The sequence below is a fragment of the Dermacentor andersoni genome, chromosome 5 (assembly GCF_023375885.2).
Source record: "Dermacentor andersoni chromosome 5, qqDerAnde1_hic_scaffold, whole genome shotgun sequence".
NCBI lineage: Eukaryota > Metazoa > Arthropoda > Arachnida > Ixodida > Ixodidae > Dermacentor > Dermacentor andersoni.
The window spans coordinates 12191860-12216574 of NC_092818.1; the positions used below are offsets into that span (position 1 = coordinate 12191860).

A 24715-nucleotide genomic window follows, 5' to 3' on the forward strand; every position below is an offset into this window, starting at 1 on the left:
CCATTGTCTTACACCCCTTGGCGGGTCGATGGGAACGCTGTCGCGTTCCACTCTTGAAGGCGAAGCAAAGTAACGCATGAGTTGTTTCTTCGTCTAGCCGAACCAAATATAGCCAAGCAACAGCAGTTCACCAGGCTAAACAGTGGTTCAACAACTAAAATAAAGGCTAGTATGCTTCGCATCCTGGACTTAACCTTAGCTAAGCCACAGCCATTTTTTTTGTACGTTCCTACATTTACTAAAAGCAGCTTTAAGTGTTGGCTGTGATAATGTCTTCAGAGTTGCATAATAAATGAAAATGCAACGTTTTTCTATAACGTGGCCACTTTTTTGGCTACATTTCTGTGTGTGACCAAGGTTGGCTACTTTCCGAGATACTTTGGCTACTTTTTACATTTTGGACCTGGCAACCCTGTCTGGCGGCTGCCGGCACTCGTCTCTGCGGCGTGTTTTGATGGTTTTGATCACCTCACATATTTGTTGATATTGAAAACTGCGCTGCTTACGAACAGTTGCACTTGTCATAACAGCTTGAGCTCGCAGCTTGGTGCCATGGCTCCCAAGATCTGGCGCATCGTGGTGATAAAGTGGTAAATTTTGATTCGTGCCGTCCAAAATATTAGTGCACTCTCCCGATGCGCATCGCCGCGTCATTTGGATCCGCTGGCGGTAGTGCTTCTGCAATTTCAATAACTCGCCGCGTCATTTTTCGATGAAAGCCATGGCTTCGCTGTTCAAAAACAAGCGATGCACACTTGAGAGGGCGGAAAAGTTCGTCAGCCCGGTATATTTCACGGATGTCAATCTTTACGGGAGGATCTACCCGGAGGTTAGAGATTTGACCAGTCTGGCCGTGTGGTCGACTCCTGATCGCGTGTCCTTTCTTGAAGCTTCTAAGCGACCCGACTATGTCAAGACCTGTGTAGGAGCTCAGTTTGGACCGACGTGGACAACCTGTTGGTTTAAGGTACTCATGTTTTTATTGCATTTTCTGTTTCACTACACGCGACCGGTGTGCAAATTCTGCCTTACGAGGAGACGTGTGCGAGTAGTGAAACTTTTTCTTTGAGTACATAATTTGCATTAATTACCATAAAATTAGAAATAGTACAGAAATAAAGAACATGACGAAACTATGTTGAACAAACTATATTGAATAACTATATCCACGCAAACCCTTGGGCTAGCCTACATCAATTGAAACTTAGAAGTATGTAAGGTAAATAAACTATACCGTCATACCATCATACACAATGTTAGCAATGTAAACAGGGAAGTCCCTTTGGAGAGAAAGCAATTGAGTGTGTTCAATGGGCCTGGTTGGTTCATCTTTCGAATAAAAACAGGAACAGTGCAACACAGGACGAGCGAGTAAACAGGACAGAGCGCTGTCCTGTTTACTCGCTCGTCCTGTGTTGCGCTGTTCCTGTTTTTATTCTACAGCAATTTAGTGTAAGCCTGGAGGTAGCAAAAAAAAGTATCATTTCTTTGGTTAGTGTAGATTATCATGTGAGACAGCTGTTTGTCCAGATGTTTATTAAGTAGATGCTTCCTCTGGGGGGCAGTATGCTGACACTTGTAGGTGACAATTATACACTTGGAAGAAAAAACGAAATAGAATACCACAGTCTTGCTTTGATCAAAAATGAAAGTGATTTGTATCGAAACCTTGGAACATATGCTAGCTGCTAGTGATGCACAACGGGGGCTGTTTTTCGTGCAACATTCCATCATTAGTGTGATTCTCTGAAGCAACCATAATCGTGGCATTTTTGTTGCTTTGTTTGAACAGATTGTGATTGACATCCCGAACAAGTGGTGTGGCAGAGAAGTCCACCTACGATGGGACTCCGAGAGTGAAGCGCTTCTTTTCACAACAGATGGGAAGCCTCTTCAAGGGCTGTCAGGTAATGTCCACTGTCAAGCCAGAAACCACTTTGCTGGAGCTCACTGGCTGACAACTGCTAAGTCAAGCAAACTTTAAATTAAGTTAAGATAACAGACTCTATCTTTGACCCTAGCTCTATCCATTCAATATATGTTGATTCAGAGCACCTACACAAGAACACTAACATAGTCAACACATTAGAGTGGCCCCTATATGGAAAAGTATGTTTGCCTGCAATTCTGAGGAAAACTCAACACAAGTAGGCGGTGATACGAAAGAGAAACATTGAATCAGTTTAGACCATAGGCGACAACTACGTGGGGGCTGCGGGGCCAGTGTCCCGCTGTCACTATGGGCACACGCCCCCTCCTTTACCCAGGGAAACCTTTGGGCCAAGCAAAGGCTGCTGCACAAAAAAAAGACCACACCTACTCATAGGCATCAGCTCACTCACATCTTACTCTAGAAAAAGCGATTATTTGGGATAGTTGGCAGAAAGAAAGGAGGAGAATTCTGCTGGCTGCACCTGTGATGACGGACGCTTGAACAATGGCCAGCAAGAAGGGTGCAGTAGCGACTATTATCGCAATTTACTCGAGACACTGCAAGTTACATCATGATGCATGCTGCTAGTCAACAGGATTGGTTGTTCAGCTCACGCCCTATGCTTGCTGCATCGCAGTTGCGTTGCACGTGGTGGCTCGTTTCATCGCCGAGCTGTACTCATTCACCACCCCCCAACTTCTGTTTCTCTATTTCGTGTCTCTAGAGTGAGCATTTCGGCAGTGCGGCTTGCATTCGTCAGAGAATAACTGCCACAGCCTCTCTACAGAAATGCGCGGCCATGAAATTTCTTTCCTTCTCCTCCCACCCACAATGGAAAAATTGAAATATCTGGTGCGGTATGGTAGTGAAAGTCAAAATATTAAAAAAGGAGGCTGCTCACATGTACTACTCGCAAGACCATGTGTGGCTGGAGTGCACGCTCACTCTTCCTTGTGGAGCTGTCTCTGCCGGCCATCACACTGTCCTCGGGGCATGGCAAGACAGCCCTTTCTGCTCGGTGGGAGCTGCTGCTGACCTGACCGCTCAGGTAGTTTGGGAGAGCATGGCTTAAACATAACCGTGTCTTAAGCGACCTGTTTTTCTTTCTTTTTTTGCAAGTTCAGAAAATTAGCAGAGGAAGTGCAGAAAACCCAAGTTAGCGTGCAGGAACGATGATGCTTAGCATTAACGGTGCATGGCTGCATTATTTTTTACTGACTGGTATTGTAAGACTGGTATTATAAGTGAAGGAAGCCATTTCAGTTAAAGAGAAAGGGCTAGGAAACATTGATTTCTAACTCACGTTCCAGCCATAGCCCTACTTGAATATAAATACAAATTGCACTTTTCTATTAAGACACTATTAAAATCCCTTCAACCCATTCGCACTGCTGGATTAGACTGTAACAATATATTGCACATAAAGAACTAAAGAAGGAATGCTGCTGGCAGAACACTTGTCGTGAAGCTTACAGTTCGAGGGGGTGAATGAGAAGAAAGGGGGTTAACCACGGGGCCTGATTTTCATTAATTGTATTGTAAGAAGCCAACAAACAAGGACGTCAAGGGCAACACAGGGAAAATTACTTGTTACTAATTAAGGCGATGTTGCTCATAGCCTGAAATGCTTCTGTGTTGGCTTGTGAAAAAGCCAGAAGGCTTGTTGTTATGGTCTGTTAATTTTTTTTTTGGAGTTCACAAGAAGAATTCGGAGGAACTTTCCAAAGACGATATGAGTTGACACTTTGGTGTGACTCCTGTCCACACCTACTGGACAGCTGAGGAGCGATGAATATTCAAAATATGGCTCAATAACGAACTTCAAGGATTCCAGGATTTTTGTTTGTAGATGTTTGACTGCGATTTCAAGAATGTTACAATTGTCTCCAGCATCGCTAGAAACTCCAGCGTTGGGTAATGAAGCACATGTGTTTGTTGTTGACTTAAAAGGTTGTACAAAGAACTGCTCATCTTGTTTTTTGTCACTAGCATGGCACAAGCATCATGCCCAACATCACTGATGAGCTTGGCAATACAGCCCCCAACATACACCAAACCTGAATGAGCAACAGAGGTTGGTAGATTTTGAGGATATTTTCGCAGTACTTCTAGTTCTTCAATCACATCTTGAGGAACAGCTGCGGCTGCTTCTTTGACGTCTTCGCTGTGAATGTCCATCTCTTTTCATGACAGGCCTTTTTTTTTTCTTTCACACTGTGGGTCAAATATGCTGTGATGGCTCTTGTATCCAGTGCGTCGTTTCCTCTGCATATTGCCCTTAGTTGTCAGAACAGTGTCTCTCCATAGGTTCACTGTTGAATTTTTTGGTGAAGACATAGTTGACGCCTCTTCTTAGAAGAAATTTGACTGTCTGCACTGCGAACCTTGTGGTGAAAAGCTCTGTGTATGTCTCATCGGTCAGGTTTCCAACTTGAGCGGCAACAGAAGAATCGTATGAATCGTGGATTTGCTTTACATAGCTTCAAAATTCATTTTCCAGCTGCAGTTGCCGGCCGTCCTCTTCCCTTAAGATGGGCATTTTGCAGTCATTTCCATTGCATGTAGTATTGTGACTGTCAGATCATCTCTATCGCTTTCAGTGAAGTTAATTGTAAATGCTGTGTCCGGAGACGTTCCGGAGATGTTCTAAAGCCCCGATGACTCAGGTGAGAACACCTGCACTGCATGCAGGTTGGACAAATATGTGTGCTTTCATGTGAGGTTCATAGCCAGTTTCACAGTCATTCTCTTCTGGTGCTAATAGAGCTTCTGCATGAATGTGCCACTGATGACGCCTGTGCCATCTGTGAGCTCGCATTCCAGAAATTGACGGCACACAAATTTTAGAACATGGCAAAAATGAAAGCTTAAAAAAAATTACTCGTTCATCATTGGGAGGATGTTTCACTGCTGTTGAGAAGGAGCTATTTCCCATGAGTTTGAACATAGTTGTGTTTGCAGAGTAGTTATCAGCAGCAATGCGAAAGATTACAAAGCCGCATTCCTCAACCACAGCGATGACATCCTTCGCCCATGCAAACAAGTCTCTCTCACTGAGCTGTTTCGTGAAATTGTAGGAACATGGGACCTTGTACAAGGTGGTTACTCCTTGATGCACAAAACATAGGACTCTGTTAGCAAGGGTTTCATTTGTGCTGCGCAGCACGACATTTTCAGGCTTGCATCCAGCGCCAAATACTGCGTCATGATTGTACATATATGTGCTTTGTCTTTATTGCAGCCTCATCGCTTATTAACGAAGCCATGTGCTGCTTGTAGCTGAGAAGAGAAGCCTCGTGAATCAGCCTTTCTTTCATTGCACTGCTCATTCCCGAAGACGTTGAGCTAGGACCGACGTATCACTGCAGTGTGCACTTATGTGGCAGTGTCAGCAGCTCCACTCGGGCATGACCATAGCCTTTGGGTGAAAGAAAGCGCCACATGACACACACTGACAGTTTCTTCGGGGTAATATTAGAACTTTCGATAGGTTTCTATTTGGTGAAGCAGAAGCACGGCTTTCTTCTCTCCTTTTGCAGCGTCTGTGGCAACTTTTATTATTGAAGAGTAATGCTTGTGGCTATGGTAAAAGCTAGCCACTTTTCTCTTTGCTTCTAGCTGCTGCTGCTGCTGGGCTTTCCAGCTTGTGGAGTGATGGTATGCTACCTGTGACCGAAGCCTTGCAACCAGTGACACGTGCCAGATGGCTCACTGTGCAAAAAACTTGCTGTTTGTTTTCATTACTGGTTTTCTGCTCGGCTTCTGCTTCTGATGACTCCAAAACAGCATGCTTGTGGCTTTCTGGCTCTGCCTTTAGTTTTGCTGGCTTGCTTGAAGGAGTAGAATCTCGAGCTTTTGGATCTTATTGTAGTTTCCTTACAGGGCTTAAAAGGTAGGATGGGTATCCCTCAGATACGGTTGGCACCACACCGGGAACCACTTTTCTGATTTTGCACTCACTTACATAGTAGCTCAAAAAGAATGCTTGCTGCAACTACAGTAGAGGGAGGCCTTTCATTGATGACAAGATTTTCCCAGGAAATGTTCTTTTGCCCCTTTGCATCTTGTTCCTCATCAAGAGGGAATTGGTGAAATGACACGCAGGCAGTTTTTCCAGACTGGGACTTTTAATATGGCACACAACAGTACACCGTGTGCTGTAGGATTTGGGGATCATGGTCTTGGAATCTGGCATCACGCCGAAGGTTGCTCTCTAGCCTAAGCCACCGGTGCGTCTCGAAACAGGTGGCTGGCCTACGTTACCGGGGCATCACACAGAGGCTATGAGGGCCCAAGCCATTGTCTGAGCCTTCTTGACGAGGGTTGCTTCTTTCTTGATGAGTATGAGCTCAAGAGAACAGAGAAACAGAACTGGGGTTTACTTACATAGGTGAGACATGCTTATTTACAGAGAAAGGTCATACTCATACAGGCAGGAGCACGGAGCCCAGTGCTTCGTAACACGCAGAAGCTACATGTCAGAGCTACTGTATCGTTCTGGTAGAGCACACCAGAGCAACCGAAAAAGTCCGCTTAAGTTCCCCCTATCCTCCCTAATCCCAAGGCCAGAGAAACCTGCGGGCACGCCTTCTTCCATTTGGAGCCTCCGAAGTTGCTGAAGGCCTCGCTTTGAGGGCGACAGTGTGCACAATCACTCCGGCATCTTTGTTCACTGAACACGATAGCATAAGTAGCCTTATGTGCAAACGGTTCCCTGCCCCAGAGAAAGGAAGAGACGCTCATTCATAGGAGGGTTTACGCTTGTCTCAGTTTACACGTCTTGGCTCATGGAGTGACGCAGCCAATAGCTGATTCGTCTAATGGTTGGCTTGGGAGGCTAGCAGTGGTCGTAAGGAAGCAGCATAGAATGTAGTTTCCCTAGAGTTTCTTGGTCCCAGAGTCGAGATCGCCTGCCAAGTAGCATCCATCAACCACGTATCCTCGTCGAACATCTCTCACCATGGTGTCGACGCTGGTCTGAGGGGTGGGATGTACTATTAGCTTCACAAAGCTAAAGTGATTCCTTGCAGGAAAGCAGATGTGGCTCGAAGTTCGCTGCCCCCACAGGCTGATGGTGACAGCTCCTCCATGGTCTGGAAAATCTCGACTGGCCAGCGCAGACAATCACTGAGCTGGACAAGAATGGCTGATGATCAAGATGGCTTGGCTCTCTGCAACAAATGGAAACTCTGAAGGCTTCCAACCATCTTACAACAACCAGCACAGAAGATTCGATCCTGGCAACAGAATACCACACAGCATGCAAACACCTGGAATCAGTTCTTAACTCACCAGGCTTCATGCTAAAATTTTTTTTAATACAAGCCGCTCTATTGGGAACTGAAAACATTGTCCCAAGAATTTTGTGCCACCAAAGCGAGCAGTCACGTTCCTTTGAGTTCAACGAAACCTGTCTTTTGCATTCCGCGAACGCGGAAGACTAATGCTTTAAATAACCAATGCTTCAACATAACTTATGCAGCCTAACTTCATGAACAGCCTGTTTGTACTCTTATCGCATTCTACTACTTATTGCACATACTGGTGCCACTGAACAGTGTCTGATTCAACTCTACGGATACGCAGCCAAAATCGTGCTAGCGTTGTGGTCACAGCTCAATGCATACTTGCATCTCACATAAGTTTTCTTTCCTCTTTTTCTTTGCAGGACACGCCTTAAAAGAATAACAAAACTTAACTTCTGTAACTTACGCACACACAAGAACCTTAAAAAGAAATTCACCGATGACTACGATACTCCCTAATACGAAATTTGAGCATAGCTCTATACATGTTTTCGTTATGTATTGGCTGGCATGAATATTCTGTCTCGTGCGGCAAGTTGCAAATGCAGCAAAGTGTGGCGCAACTGCCTCGCTAATTGGGTGATCGCAAGAGACGCATGGGCACGTTTCACAGCAGCCGCTGCAAAGAGACCTCCGCTAATGTAGCGCTTTGTTTGCATACACTATAGTATCGTTGGGTGTGCTTGCTGCATGCCATCAGTAAACCGACAACACGTGCTACTCTGGTGCCATCTTGTAGCCATCGTTGCCGCAGAGCGGCGCTACACTTTTCCCTTCGCCATTTCGTCATACCCTCCTCCTGCTCTACTTTCTGCCTCATTCTTTCACTGTAGCCTCCTCCTCTGCTTCCCTCCTTGCGCTCTTTTCGTTTTTCATCCTCCGCTGTGCTCCACATTCGCTATTTCATCCTTCACTCGGCTCATTTGCTCGGTTAGACCACCGCCACTCAACACATGAATGGGCGCTTACGAGCTGTGCTCTAAAAAACGCGTCTGCTATTAACTGCTTCCACGCACACTTGATAGAAAACTCAGAACACTGCCGCCTTCAACACACACGAGCGACCCAGTCACTAACATTGTTTCCTTCCATCCTAAAAAAATGTGCACTAATGGAATGGTACCGAACCTTCTCAGTGCAAACTATGCACTCACTGAAAACCAACGTGGCCTTAAAATAAAAACTTTGAAAATACTTCTAATAAAGGTTAACTAATACACACATGCATTACTGTCGGCCTTTAATAAATGACCTTGACGTTTCTAGTCACTCACAAAAGAAGAAATCCTAATTACTCAGTAATGATCACTTTGCGAAACTTAAGCTCTTCTTTAAACACATCTTTCAAACATCCGAGCTTCTCAAACTAAAGCCTAAACAAAGCTCATAACACACTTACTGAAAGGAAATGAAGTCTCAAATCGCAAAACTTCACAAATGCGCAGAAATAAACAAACAAACCAAAGCATTTCTTTCTTATGAACCTTTCCTTATCTCTATCGTTCGATTATCTTGCAATGGACTCATACTCGAGATGGTCGTGCCCTGAAAGTTATTCTAGCAATCCAGGAACAACAAATGGCCTGAGCTTCTATCAGCTTTCTCCGGATGTTACAGCCTCCAGCCAATTTGCGTCCTGGCGACATGCTTTCATCATGACCTCGTTCGATTGCATCACATCTCCCTACCACCTCGTCTCGTCCTGCCACGTTGCTCTCCTTCGTAATACATGCTGCACTCTGAAAAGAATGATGGAACAACAGGGAACATAATTGCCTCGTGCCTTTTGTCTGCGTTCACGTAGAACATGCTGTTGTGTCTGTTTTTGTCCGGTGGCTCAGGTGCACTTGAAATGAACACGTTGAAAATGACGACCACACCTTCCTTTTCTTTGTGCTCTGCTAATACTGTTGAACACCTCTCACTTTCTTAGGCTGCTTCATACTCTCCGCCGCATTCCAATCTTTACAACACTTCTTTCTATGGTGCTTCTTCCTTGAACTAACTTTCAAGCCATCTTCTCAGGCTTCATACTGACCGCTACACACCTCATCAGCCCGGATCAATGTCCTACCTGATAGTCTGAGCAATTTTCTATTAAATCATCTCTCCTTGCCTTGACTGGCAGACAGCTTACCCAACTCTGGAACAATGCAGCAGTCTTTACTTGAGCTACACAACTTGCACTCCCGCGAACTGCCCTTTACTGCATTGTCCAGGTCACACTGCATCAGCACACAGCCTGTCAGTCTCAATCGCTGTTTCATACGCACAGTCTGTATGAATCATACCTAAATTGTCCCTCTTTTTGCTACCTAAACTGACGGACAGCGTCACCGATCCCTGAACACTGCAGTTGTCACCTTTGAGCCACACAGCTCACACTCTTAGGAACTGCCCAAAACTGCATCGTCCAGCTTGCACTGCGCTTTATCATGCAACCCTTATTCGACATGGGTGCCTGTGTTTGACAGGTCAGCACTTCTGGGTACTATGTCAATGATCTTTTTAACAATACCTGCGACACACGCACACATGGTGACTGTGCCAATTCCTTCACAGCTGGCCTAGCTCTCTCTATAGTGCTCTGTTGGCACAGCACCTTGTTGCTCTCACTACGGCCTTTAACGGCCTCTGTTGCCATTCAGGCATCACTAGCAGCTAAGACGTTCAGTTCACTGTGAACGTGCTGCTAACCTTGCAGGTACTAACCTCACAGTACTCTCGAGGAAAGACCTGCTAGTGACTTTATCCCGCTTTCGCAGTGTTCCACCAACAGATTTCTCAAGGTGCTGTTGTTTTTGTTTGATTTCCTGCTCCAACCATTCAATCTTTTTGTCCAATGCAGCCATTAACTGTTCAGTTTTTTTCCCTTCCTGCCTTTTTCCTGCGAAATTATTTTAAGTTTCTGCCTAGTTTCTTCATGTACTTGCCTATATTATTCCTCTTCCTGCCTCATTGCTTCCTGTTCCTATATTTTGCTTAAATTCTTATTACCTGGATGTTAGATAATTTTCAAATCATTGTCACTTTGGAGAATGGTTTTTACGAATCTCTGCTTCCATCAAGTCCTCTTCTACGTCTACCTCGAGCTCCTCACACAACCACAATAGGTTAGCTCTCGTCAAACATAATATGACAATGGTCGCTACTTTAAGGTTTGGCTGAGACACTTACCATGTGTCCCATGTAACTTGTGCTAGAATTTAAAAATATGCAAGTGCTGTGTAGCTGGACAGTACCAAGGTAATGTTGTTTGCCATCACTTGCAGCAAGTCGGATCATTTTACATAAAAATTGTGCCCTTTTTTGCAGGCTTTCACAGGCTTCTTTCAGGCTTAGAAAAAGCTTTTATGTAGATCGTAATTGAGCAACAGAAAGCTGGATCAGGAATTCTTCAGGATGGTCTACAATCTTCTCATTGACAGTTTTGCTCTGAACATGTTTAATGAAGTTGATTAACTATAACTAATTATGTAACTTGATGAAATACAAAAACTAGTCTGACTTGCTGCAAGTGATTTCAAACAACATTTGCAAGCAACATTACCTTGGTTCTGTCCAGCTATGTGACACTTGCATATTAAATTACATGAGACACATGGTAGGTGTCTCGGCTGAAGTGCTCAGAATCTTTCCTCCAAATGAAGATTTTTAGCAAAATTTGCTGACTGCTGCTGCTCTCTTCCTGTTGTCTTAACATGACAACTCGGTGACGTTTTCATGTTAGAAAACTGCTTTAACTGTCATGCTGCCTCAGGTCATCATTTGTATTGTTCTGCATATACTGTTCCAAGAAATTTAGGGCTGTTCCGTTTTTTTCATGATTGGAGTAAACATTTGCAGATGTGCACTAAGCTTTCTTCTGTCCCAAAGAGAACTTCATTTGTTGTCGAGGTAGCATTCTTTGGTGGTGAATTGGAGAGAAAAGGCTACTTATTCCTCCTCTTCCCCGTCCTAGCTTTTGAAATTTACTATGGGCTTCATTTAATAGCTTTCATGTTGGTGCTATGTTATGGGCGAAAGCTAACAGCATGACTGCACTCACTCTCCAGGCACAGTATTTTTATCTTTAGCATCGGTTGAGTGCTGAGAGGTGGAACCTAATGTTATTCTCTGGTACCATGGTTCAAATTTGCTCGGGCCACAGGGCATTTATTCATTTCTTTTATGGACCCACAAATCGTTTTTTCAAATTCCTGCAATGTATGTCGGTGGATACCAAAACGACTAGGTGAGTAAACCCAGAACAGCTATGTCTGTACTATGTACCCTTGTGTGCTGGGATTCGGGTGCATTAAAATTGTGCAGAAACCATCGACAGTGATTGTCCACGTAAGCGAAAAGCCCGAACAAATGAGTGAGAGAGAGAATGAACAAATTAATGTTTTTCTCGCATAATCGGACTACCAACCACGAAAGTGGCCTAAGAGTGCACGAAAGCCATTTGCTTTAATAGACATCAACAGGTACTCAAGGTGTCCCCAATTACAGTGTGACTTGTCATCAGATTATGGTTTTTGACTTGTAAAACAACAAAATAAGTGTAGGTTTTTAATTTGACGTGATTTCGTTTGAAGGTGAGACCCTGGGAGAAACTGGAAAATACAGGTGTTTATGTACGTGCGTCATGTAAAGGACTCTTTTCTCTCTCTCTATCAGTGTGTGTTGTATGATCGGCCTGCAGGGGTACTGCTCTGCAAAGCTATGTCAGCCCGCTGCAGGTGCTTCGATCGACCCGTGGTGGTGGCACCCTTCAGAGAACTGGCGAAGATGACAGCACTAACCGACCATGAACTTTCTTCGGAGAACTGGAGACTACGGCAACGTTAATCCACCATGCGCCTTCTTTGGAGAGTCAGTGACGGCAGCAGGGCTGGCCATGTTTGGCAGACTGTGTATTGTTGGTTGATTTGCCGTGGCCTTCATGGTCTATTTGCAGTAAGAAGAGCTCCTCTAACAAAAGGGTGCTTTGCGGTACGTTTTTCCTCGGGCCCCAGGATTCGTCAGTCTGCTGACACTCGTGGCAACTACCGGAGAAAGCCAGCTCTGGAATTAAGAGGCACCGGCTGGGGCAAGCATGACCACCTGGCTACGAGGACCCGCTCAACTCGGATTCTGGGAATCCAAAGTGCGTATGTGTGTGTGTGTGAGCCCTTCCCCTCAAAGGCGGGTCGACTACGCCCCAACGATGGTGGATGGTCCGATTGGACGAAGGTTGGACAGCAGTTTTCTCTCCCCTATGGATCTATGGAGGACAGAGGCTTTTTAAGCAGCAGTTTGTCGGCTGCTAGAGAGTGCTTGTGAGCAGTGTGCTCATGCTTGAGAAGCAGTGTGCTTGGAGCTGTGTGCTCGTGTGCTGTATGCTTCGTCTTGCGTGCTCTATTTGGGAGTCATGCTAGACTGTCGAAATGCATCTCTTGTTTTAATGTAAATATGTAAATAAATCCTGTATGCCTAGTTCCTCCCAAGTTCCTCCCTTCGACCTCCACCTCCTACAACTGGATGGCAGCGGTGAGATCGCCCTAAAACTCTTACAGTGTGTGAACAGGCATGTGTGTGTACATATACATATTGCCGCGCCTGGTCTCCGTTGAGAAGAGGAGAACCTGAGTCTGCATGAGCGTATTTGTAAAATCGCAGTGAAGAAGTCGCGGTTGCGCTCATAATTAAAACGGCGACCTGCTGCTGTGCCTCCCGCTCTACAGCCCCTGTTTTGACGTTGCGGCAATATATAGGGGGTTTCTTCAAAGTTCAGCTCGCCGGACTCAATGTAACATATGCAGGAAACAGATGAACCTGTTGGGAGTAAGGCGTGTTTACTTAACGTTTCACGGCTGGTAGACCAGCTTTCGTAAGAGTACAGTAACACATGAACAATTCATACACAGCTTTGTATGAATTTGTCTCTTTCTTGCATATATATATATATAAAGATGAGAAGCACAACTTTGTGGGTATCTTTGGTTTATTACAGCGAAGCTGTTAAGGGCTAGTTCACCCAGGATTGTGTCAGTGTGTATACACAAAACTCCCCATACGTGGGTCGATGCCAAAGGTAGTGCAATGCCAGGCTCACCCGCGGCAGAGGTGAAACAGGCGTTAAGCACTCCCCATACGTGGGCCGGTCCCGAAGATAGTAGAATACCAGGCCGACTCGCGGCGGAGGTGACGCAGGTATTAAACACTCCTCTGCCTTATCCACGCATCATAGTGAATTGCATTGGCAGGGATGTTGTTGTCACTATCGGATGATATAAAAGAAAATCCTGGTCCTACTAATGCGGAAATTATTGAAGAACTTCTTGAAATGCAGAAGGAAATATTGTGTAAGCTTTCTGAAATTCAGGAAAAGCAGGCTTCTTCCGAGGCAAGCTTTCTTCAAATGAATAACAGGTTTTCTACCATAGAAGAAAGATTGAAGGACCTCAATGCTGTAGATAGCAGACTTGCAAATGTTGAGGTTTGTCTTGGTGAAAAAGACAGGGAAATAAATGCTCTCAGCCAGAAGATTTATGAAATAGAAAGTCGATCCAGGCGAAATAACCTAATAATAATAGGGATTAAAGAAGACGGGAGAGAAACTCAAGATATGTTGATGGAAAAGGTGAATCATGTCTTTAGTGGCACCTTGAAACTTAAATGAACTACAATGGAAATAATACATCGCCTAGGTAAAAAGACTGAAAGTAGAGACCGACCCATCATGTTAAGGGTGGCTGACTTTCGAGATAAATAAAAAATTTTACGTCATTGTTCTATGCTTAAGGGAACGAATATAAGCGTCACTGAGGTTTATTTCAAAAGAATCGTCAAAATACGGAAATATCTATGGGCTTCTTCACAGGAGGAAACGTCAAAGGGAGCCAAAGTTAAGCTTGTACATGACAAAATCAATATCAACAATGTTCTCTATGCATGGAATGACCACATGAAAGAGTGATACGAGTGTCATGCACTCTCACAAAATGACTGCGTGAATTTTGGAAAGCAAAAGCTTTAAGATGGGGAATCTGGGAGAATGCAAGAAGCATGCTAAATAAGGTTGAGAATACCGAAGCAATGATTCTAGAACATGAACCAGGCATTATAATGATTACTGAGACATGGCTTCATAAGGATATATTAGATAGTGAAGTAACACGTAATTCTTATGTAATGTTTAGGAAAGACCGGGATAGTAGAGGTGGCGGGGTTGCGTTATTGATTTGGGATAATATCGATTTTACTATACTCCATGTTCCAGTCGATATTGAGGCTGTATGGATTAAGGTAATTTTAAATAACTGCGCTGTGCACATTGGTGGTATATACAGGCCAACAAATTCACCAGTCCAAGTACTTTTAAGTCTCTGATGCTTTGTGGATTGCAATATGCAACATAATGATAATATTATCCTTTTGGGGGACTTCAACCTATCTGGAATGAACTGGAGTGATTACTCTCCTAGAGCAACAGAAATTTCAAGTTGTGAACAACTACTAGAACTTGCTTTTTGCTTTGGTTTAATCCAGGTGGTGAGCGACTATACAAGAATCGGTGCACATATTTCGTCTATCCTCGACCTTGTTTTCTATGTCTAATCACATTATGTCTTTTCTACTTGTCTGTGAAATGAGTGATGGTATCTCAGACCATAAGCTAGTAGTGCTGTCTTTGCGCCTTTCCCCCAGCACCATGCAGGATGTCGGGATACTAGAATTGTTAGAGGACTCTTATGAGAGATTCTGTGAACTTAATCAGCATAACCAGAAACCAGATTATCTCTGGGAGTACTATCTTAATTTGGTCATATCTTCTATACAACAAATACTATACCTAAGCGTATTAAGAAAACCAGTAATAGAAATCCCTGGATAGCTAGAGAAATAATACACATAAAAAGACAACTAAAACGGAAACGTAAGAACTGTAAGACTAATCCTAACACTCAGTTTTGATCCACCATTTGACATGTCGGCAAGGAACTCGTGCAACTTGTGAATGCACCCAAACAAAAGTTCTTTGGCATCACAATCCTGAGATTTCTGAGAAAGGCAACAGACAAATTTTTGAGATATATAAACCCATTGTTGATTGCTTGTTCAACAGCACAGTCAATGAAGCATCCAGCTGTTTCAACAGGTACTTCGCTTCTGTGTTACAGAAGATCTAATAAAGGGAAAATGAGACATCCACCCAAATGTAGCTAAGTGCTACAAAGGAAACCCATACGAGTTCCTCGAAAGAAAAGCTTTGCAGTTGAAGAAAAATTAGTCGTGGTCCGGGACTCAAACCCGGGACCACCGCCTATCTGGGGCAGCCGCTCTACCATCTGAGCTAACCAGGCGGTTAGCAGATGGCAGGTGAAGTCGAATTTATCAACAACTCAGAAGCAAAGGCAATAGTTTGACGTAATAGTTCTGTGAAAACCCGCAAGGTGGAGGGAAGTAAGTAATAAATTTATTATTATTAATTTATTATTTACCTTTATTAATGGATGGTGGATGGTGTTGCATGGCCATTCTTAGTTGGTGGAGTGATTTGTCTGGTTAATTCTGATAACGAACGATACTCTAGCCTGTTAAATAGGTGCGGGATTCCCAGCACCTTACAACCTTCTTAGACGGACAAGCGGCTCCTAGCCGCACGAAACAGAGCAATAACAGCTCTGTGATGCCCTTAGATGTCCGGGGCCACACGCATGCTACACTGAAGGAAGCAGCGTCTTTATCCCTGCCTGAAAAGACTGGGTAACCCTTGGAACTTCTTTCATGATTGGGATAGGGGCTTGTAATTGTTCCCCTTGAACGAGGAATTCCCAGTAAGTGCGAGTCATAAGCTCGTGTTGATTATGTCCCTGCCCTTTGTACACACCGCCCGTCGCTACTATCGATTGAATGTTCGCCAGCTTGGGGAAACAGCGCACATTCGACGGACGGCACACAGGGGACACAACTGAATCGGGTGACGCCATGTTGCCGAAAGATGGCGCATTACTACCTCGTAACAGGCCTCCGAGGAGCTGTGTTCGTGCGGATCATTGCTATCAGTTTTGCAACTGACTGAAATCGCTCTCTATATTTTAAAATTGTCACTCCAAACTGTTTTAAATTTTTCTGCTTAATGTTTTAAATCTAGTCCTATACTGCTCAAATATTTGACGGACTATTTGCTATGCCCCTGCAGCCCTGATTGGCTAAGAGGCCCCTACCTTCCACAGCGCTGCAAACGGCATGTGAAACGAAGTATAATTAGCATTTATTTAGTGAAGCGGTTAGAAATCGGCAAAGGGAACATAAAAACCAAACTGTCATTTCAAGATTTTGTGCCCATGATGTTGTGGAATCATTAGATTCCACACCAAGATTGGGCATTTTACATATATTTTTATGTGAAGATTGTTTTGAATTCTTCAAAACATTAGTATTTTGCATGTGATAGTATTGCTGCAGTGATGTTCACTGTTGACATTCCATATGGCCCTAAACGTTGCAGACCTCTATGTAATTTCATTCTTGGGTGGGTCATGAACTTTTCAAGATGCTGTGCCATGTAAATGTGTATCTATGAATGCGTGCATGCATGTATAGGTTGTGGTCATATACTATAGGGCCACCCCAGGATGAGGTCTTGCTTTTCTAGCAAACGCCTTCTCGCTGCATTGCTACGAATACCGTAGATGAACCAGTCTTTTAGATCTTTATTCAATTCTTGTCTAAACATGCATAGATTGTGGGATTCTCACTCTTGCTCTTGGGACAAAGGAACGACAACACAGTAGTGCAAACAATCACAAGGGAATTTATTGCACCTTTCATAGACCAATGCCTGCTAGCTTAGTTGCTACCCACAAAACATGCCGGTAGGCACGCTACAAATAGAGAAATTCCGACTCACCGTGACCAGATTGCGAGCGAATATGTTTGCCCTATGCTGGACACCAATGCCTTGCTGTTCGCGCATGCGGTCACGTAAACGGTGGGGCGTTCGAACGATTGTATTCGTCCATTCCAGTATAGGCCTCGTGAGACGGTCTCGCAGAGGCATGGATCGGCGCACGCACGGAACGTCCGCGCCGCTTGCTGACCCAGAGCCGAAGAGGAAGAAGAGCCTTTTCCTTTTCGCGCCCAAGTAACCCCGTCGTTAGGGGGCGTTAGCAGAGCGACACTCGTGCCATCTCCTGTACTACCCTGCAAGCATAGTGACCGCCGTCAAGCCACGTGGGAAAATAACATATCAGGGGATGTGTGAGAGTCATGCATCCCCACAAGATACACCAGGTTCTACTGTTCAGCGATGAATCCTTTCACTGCTTTGGCCTCCCTTTGCACCTGGCAGTAGAACTGGTAGCATGGAACTATCATTGAAACCTTTGGTGCCTGTACGTTGTCAGCAGCTGCAAACTTTCTGCAAGCACAATATGGCTAGGCATGTTGGTCATCCATAGAGCTCCAGAAGACTGCTCATATCTTGTCATTAAAAAATGCATTAGTGATGAAGTGTTGTTGCAGAACTGACATATTTCTCCCATTTTTGTCTCCACCAGAAAACGCTTGCAACTTTGACATGACAGTGCTGCCAGCACAGGTGGCTGATACATGGACATGGACCTTGCAAAGACTACTTTTATCACACCTGATGGTTTCTATCAGTTTAAAGTTTGGTTTATCTAATGTCCCGGTTACATTTTAACGTATGATGGATGCTGTCCTCCATGGTTGTAAGGAGTCAATCTGCCTGTGCTACCTCAATGACGTTATTGTATTTTCACCAACTTTTACCACGCACCTCGATCGCCTTTCGACAATTCTTTCTATTTCCTGCAAGGCTGGTCTTCATCTCAATTCGTCAAAATGTCATTGTGGCCGCCGGCAGCATACTGTGCTCGAACACCTTGTTGATTCTTCCAGCATCCATCCCGATCCTGTGAAGTTCATGCCATCAAGAATTTCTGCGGGCCGACCTGTTCCAACAACGTTTGAAGCTTTGTAGACCTATGCTCATACTTGTGCCAGTTCGTACGCAATTTCACTAACGTTGCACATCCTCACAGAACTTCTCAAGGAAGATGCGGCTTTTGTCTGGAATCTGGAACAAGCTACTGCGTTCGCTAAGCTTACCGTGCGGCTCGCTTCACCGCCAGTTCTCACCCATATTGATGTGACTGCTCCAACAGAAGTTCTCACTGATGCCAGCAATCATGGAATCGGCACTGTTTTGGCTCACTGCCAGCAAGGTTGCGACCATGTTTTGCATATGCTAGCCGTCGTCTTTTCCACGCGGAGAGCAATTACTCCATTACTGAACGCCAGTACTTTGCTCTCATTTGGGCAGTGGGCAAGTTTTGCCCCTGCTTGTACGGCTGCTAATTTACTGTTAGCACCGACCATCATGCCTTATGCTGGCTTTCATTCCTAAAGGACCCTAGTGGACGTCTCGGTCAGTGAGCTTTATGACTCCAGGAGTACACGTACACACAGTTGTGCATACACAGTTGTGCATAAGAGTGGCCGATTGCATGAAGATGCTGATTGCTTGTTGCGCCATCCAGAAGACCCACCGGAGCTTCCCGACTGCTGCGACTATACCTGCGTGTAGTGTCTTACTGTGTTCCAAATATTGGAGATGAGCAACACCATGACCCCTGCTTGCGAGGTGTCATTCTCCAGCTGAATTCTGAGACACCTTCCCCTTCTCTGTGTATGTTTGTGCTTCAGGATGGAGTCTTGTACTGTTGCATCATGCGCCCTGACGGTCCCCAACTGCTCTTGGTTACTCCCACACATATGCATCAAACTACCCCGCACACTACACTATGTTCTTACCGCAGGTCACGTCAGAGTCTCTTGGGACATATGACCGTAATCGGCATTGCTTCTTTTGACCCGGTATTTACCCTTCTGTCTGCCATTACTTAAAGCAGTTGAAGGCTGGCTGCCTTCAACCCCTTGATGTACCATTGGAGCCATTATTTAGGGTTGGTCTTGACATTCTTGGCCCTTTCCCACTATTGGCCTGCAGAAATAAGTGGATAGCAGCCGCTACCGACCACACGACCTGGTACGCGATCACTCGGGCTCTCCCAACCAGCTGTGCAACTGACGTCGCCGACTTTCTCGAAGATGTTATACTTCACCACGGCGCTCTTCGACAGCTTCTCACAGACTGAGGCCACTATTTTATATCAAAGGTTGTCCAGGACCTCTTGCACTCCTGTGCTATGAAGCACAAGTTGGCAACAGCATCATCATCATCATTATCAACAACAACCTATTTTACATTCACTGCAGGATGAAGGCCTCTCCCTCCGATCTCCATTTACCCCTGTGCTGCTCCAACTGATTCCAACTTGTGCCTCAGAATTTCTTAATTTCATTGCCCCACCTAGTCTTTTGACGTCCTCGACTGCATTTCCCTTCTCTTGGCACCTACTTTGTAACCCTAATGGTCCACCGGTTATCTAACCTACGCATTACATGACCTGCTAGCTCCATTTCTTTCTCTTATTGTCAATTAGCATATTGGCTGTGCCCGTTTGCTCTCTGATCCACACTGATCTCATCCTGTCTCTTGATGTCACACCTATCATTCGTCATTCCATCACTCTTTGAGTGATCCTTAACTTGTTTTTTAGCTTCTTTGTCAGTCTTTTTATTTTATTTATTTATCATACCCTCAGGGCCATTACGGCATTATAGAGGGGAGTGGTTACAAGCAAAACGGGTAAATTCAACAAACAGGAGTTACTTGTGCAGAAAATTATGTATATAAATATGTATAAACAAATCTATTTAACAAATGGCACCTAGATATACAATGTTAGCTAAGGCATTTGTGAGTACAGGTTGAACAGTATGAAAAAATAGGTTCCTAGTTATACAGTGCTAGCTATGGCATTCTTGAATAATTGGTGATCTGCGATAGTGGCTATCGAGGCGGGGAGGTGATTCCACTCATTGGAAGTGCGTGGTACAAATGACTGCAAAAAAGCGTTTGATCTGCAAAATGAAATGCTGACCTTATGAATGTGGTCTAGTCTGGGTGATACATACGGAGGCGGAGAAATAAGTTTGTTGCGTAGCAGCGGGTGATGAAATAATTTATGAAAAAGGCACAAACGGAACAATTTTCTACGTGATGACAAGGACGGTAGGTTAAGACTAGATTTCATGGCACTGATACTCGCGGTTCTATTATAGTTAGAAAGAATGAAGCGAGTAGAGTTATTCTGAACCATTTCCAGTGAGTGTATTAGGTTTACTTGACCTGGATCCCAGATTGAAGCAGCATACTCAAGTTTAGGTCGTATTAGAGTTTTATAGAGGATTAATTTTAAGGAGGAAGGTGCTTTGGAAAAGTTGCGTCGTAAGTAACCTAGCATTCTGTTAGCGTTACTTATTATATGGGTGATGTGGGTATTCCAAGTAAGATCAGAGGTGATGTGAAGGCCAAGGTACTTGTAAGTTGTTACCAATTCTAATGGAGCGTTGTTAAGGAAGTACACAGGTGGTTCACTGGTAGTTCGAGATACACGCATGGATTTACACTTGTTAACATTTAGTTCCATGAACCATGAATTGCACCATGCAGAAACGGCGTTAAGGTCAGCTTGAAGCCTGGTAACATCCTCGTCGCGAGTCATTTCGGTGTAAATTACGCAGTCGTCAGCAAATAGGTGAATTTGAGATGAAACACAGGAAGGTAAGTCGTTAATATATATGAGAAATAGGAGGGGTCCAAGCACGGAGCCTTGTGGTACACCTGAATAAACAGGACTCAGATTAGATGTTACTTCATTAGCTGAAACGAACTGTGAACGGTTAGTAAGGAAGACCTCAAGCCAGTACAGAATTTTAGGGTCAAGGTTTAGTTGTTGCAGTTTGTAGATTAATAAGCTGTGGCACACTTTATCGAACGCTTTTGCGAAGTCCAAAAAAATTAGAATAGCAACTGAGGAGTGGTCAAGCAATAGGTTTAGTTTATGCGTGAATGATACTAGTTGGGTGTCACATGAATATGTTTTGCGGAAGCCGTGTTGAAACTCAGAAAAAAAGGAGTTTTCTTCTAAGAAGTTGGCAAGATGAGAAGATGAGTCTCCATTTTTCTGCCTCATATGTTAACACCGGTAGAATGCACTGATTGCACACTTTTTTTTAGTGATAATGGTACGCTTTCAGTAAGGATCTGAGTATGCCTGCCTTATGCACTCCAACCAAATTTTATTCTTTTGTAAATTTCCTTCTCATGATCAGGGTCTCCTATGAATAATTGACATAGGTAAACGTATTCCTTCGCAGACTCGAGAGGCTGTCTGGCGATCCTGAATGCTTGTTCCCATGCCAGGCTATTAATCACTATCTTTGTTTTCTGCATTATAATCTTGAACTCCACTCTTACACTGTCTCTGTTAAGGTCCTTAATCATTTGCTGTAACTCATCCCCAGTGTTGCTGAACAGGACAATGTCATCTGCAAACTGAAGGTTGCTGATATATTCACCGTTGATCCTTACTCCTAAGCCGTCCCAATTTAATAGCTTGAATACTTCTTCCAAGCACGCAATGAATAGCATTGGAGAGATTGTGTCTCCTTGTCTGACCCCTTTCTTTATATATACCTTCCTACTTTTCTTGTGGACAATTAGGGTAGCTGTGGAATCTTTGTAGATATTTTCCAAGATATTTACATAAGCCTCCTGTACTCCTTGATTACGCAATGCCTCTATGACTGCTGGTATCTCTGCTGAATCAAATGCCTTTTCATAACCTACAAAAGCCATGTAGAGAGGCTGATTGTACTCTGTAGATTTCTCGATTACCTGGTTGATTACATGGATGTGATCCATTGTACAGTATCTCCTCCTGAAGCCTGTTCCCTTGGTTGACTGAAGTCAAGTGTTGCCCTTATTCTATTGGAAATTATCTTGGTGAATGTTTTGTACAATACTGGAAGTAAGCTAATGGGCCTATAGTTTTTCAATTCTTTAACATCTCCCTTTTGTGTGTTAGTATAATGTTGGCATTCTTTCAGTTCTTCATGACCCTTGAAGTCGTGAGACTTTTCGTATAAAGGGCCGCAAGCTTTTCAAGCATGATGTCTCCATCTTTGATTAAATCGACTGTTATTCCATCTTCTCTTGCCGCTCTTCCCCATATCATGTCTTGCAAGGCCCTTTTGATCTCATCGCCAGTTATAGGAGGAGTTTCTGTATCCTGTTCATTACTGCTTCGAATGGAGGTTGTGGGGTTCTCAACCGTGCTCTTGGGACAAAGGAACGACAACACAGTAGTGCAATCACGAGGGCATTTATTGCACCTTTTGTAGATCAATGCCTGCTAGCCGAGTTGCTATCCACAAAACATGCCGATGGGCGCGCGACAAATCTAGGAAGTCTGACTCACCTCGACCGGATAGCGGGCGAATATGTTCACCCCATGCTGGATCCCAACGCCTGGTCGTTCGCGCGTGCGGTCACGCGAACGGTGGCGCGTTCGAAGGAGGCCACGCGAGACGGTCTCGCAGAAGCATGGATCGGCGCACGCGCGGGACGTCCGCGGCGCTTTCCGACCTGCAACCCAAGAGGAAGAGCTTTCTCCTTTTCGCGCCGAAGGAACCCTGCCGGTAGGCGGCGTTAGCAGCGCAACACGCGCCATCTCTCGCCCTGCGCTTCAACCGAACCGACCGCCGTGGGCCCCAGGCCATGTGGCGAAGCCGCATTGCAGGAGACGGGAGCTATGCGGGCAAACAAGATATCAGGGGACGCGTGAGAGTCACGCATCCCCACAAGGTATCGTGGCTCTTCTGGGTACTGTACAGGCCGGTATAGAATTATTCCGCCGCTGTTACTATACCTTCGAGATTGCTGATGATATTACGCTGCTTATCTTTCAGAGCATACATCTTGGTTTGTCCTATGCCAAGTTTCCTTCTCACTGATTTCAGTCTGCGTCTGTATTTTACGGCTTCTTCAGTCTTTCTCACATTATAATTTTGAATATCCCTTATTTTCGCCTTGTTGATCAGTTTTGACAGTTCCGCAAATTCTGTCTTATCTATATCTATATAGTTGGACACTTTCATTCTTTGTGGCTTATTTATTAGATGCTTTGTTACTTGGGAGAGCTTGCCCACTGGTTGCCTTGGTGCCTTGCTTCCCACTTGAATTGCTGCCTCTGAAGCCAGCCTTGCTACAGTTTCATTCATTACCTCTATATCCTCTACGTCTCGTTGTTCTAAAGCTGAATATTTGTTTGCAAGTACCAGCCTGAATTGGTCCGCTTTTATCCTTACTGCATCTAGGTTGGCCTGTTTCTTCTTGACCAATTTTACTCTTTCTCTCTTCAAATTCAGAGGAATCCTAGAGCTCACTAATCTATGATCACTGCATTTTACCTTTCCTAATACTTCTATGTCCTGCACTATGCTGAGATCAGCAGAGACTATGAAATCGATTTCATTCCTTGTTTCACCATTAGAGCTTTTCCAGGTCCACTTTTTGTTGCTACGTTACCTGAAGGAGGTGTTCATTATTATCAGCTTATTCCTTTCTGCAAATTCTGCCAACATCTCTCCTCTTGTGTTTCTAGAAATGATGCCGTAGTTGCCAATTGCTTGTTCACCAGCCTGCTTTTTCCCCACTTTTGCAGTGAAGTCACCCATTACTACAGTGTACTGAGTTTGCACTTTTCTCATGGTTAATTCCACATCTTCATCAAACTTATCTACTTCATCATCATCATGACTGGAGGTTGGAACGTAGGCATGTACCACCTTTAACCTATACTTCTTATTAAGTTTTATTACGATTATTGCTACAAGTCGTCACTGTTGTCCACTACGTCCTTATGTATCGGGAATTCCACCCCGTATTGCTTCTTATTTGGGAGTCCTCTATAGCAAAGGACGTGGCCGTTAGTCATTACTGTATAAGCCTTACCAGTTCTTCTAACCTCACTAAGGCTAATGATATCCCGAAGAATTACTGATAGTTCCTCAAGGAGTCCTGCTAAGTTAGCCTCACTTGAAAGAGTTTGGGTGTTAAAGGTTGCAAGGGTCAGTTCCCATTGGCGGCCTGTCCGGGTCCAGAGGTTCTTAGCACCCTCTGCTGCACTGCAGCTCTGACCGCCCCCCTTGGTGAGGTGCTCTGTACCTGACCTACCACCTTCAAACCAACGGCTTCACAGAACGTCTTAATAAAACTATCAAAGACATGCTTGCTGTGTATGTTTCTGCCAACCAGTGTGACTGGGATGTCGCTCTGCTATTCGTTGCTAGGGCTTACAAGAAATATGTTTATTAATAAGTCTGAAGTGAACTATATCAAGCAGCTCAGTGTTGTTTGATATAGGTCTATAAACTGCACGCCCCCTGGTGGCTCCACAGGTGCAATGTCATCTTTGATCACAATATGTGTGTCAGGAGCAGAATCAAGTTTATAAATGTAAACGTATGTTACAATCTAATGATATACAGGAGGAGGTCCTAAAGTCAGTGT

The 24715-nt window shown here is 44.4% G+C and overlaps 1 protein-coding gene across 1 annotated transcript in view; it reads left to right on the plus strand.

Annotated features, from left to right (window-relative positions):
* The first annotated feature begins 384 nt into the window (after positions 1-384).
* The window catches only part of LOC126530124 (alpha-mannosidase 2C1-like), a 241787-nt gene continuing 217456 nt past the window's right edge, over positions 385-24715 (plus strand). The window contains exons 1-2 of the mRNA XM_050177562.2: positions 385-967; positions 1793-1907. Of these exons, the coding sequence (XP_050033519.1) occupies positions 713-967; positions 1793-1907 (370 nt within the window). The 5' untranslated portion in view covers positions 385-712. The remainder of the gene's footprint in view (positions 968-1792; positions 1908-24715) is intronic.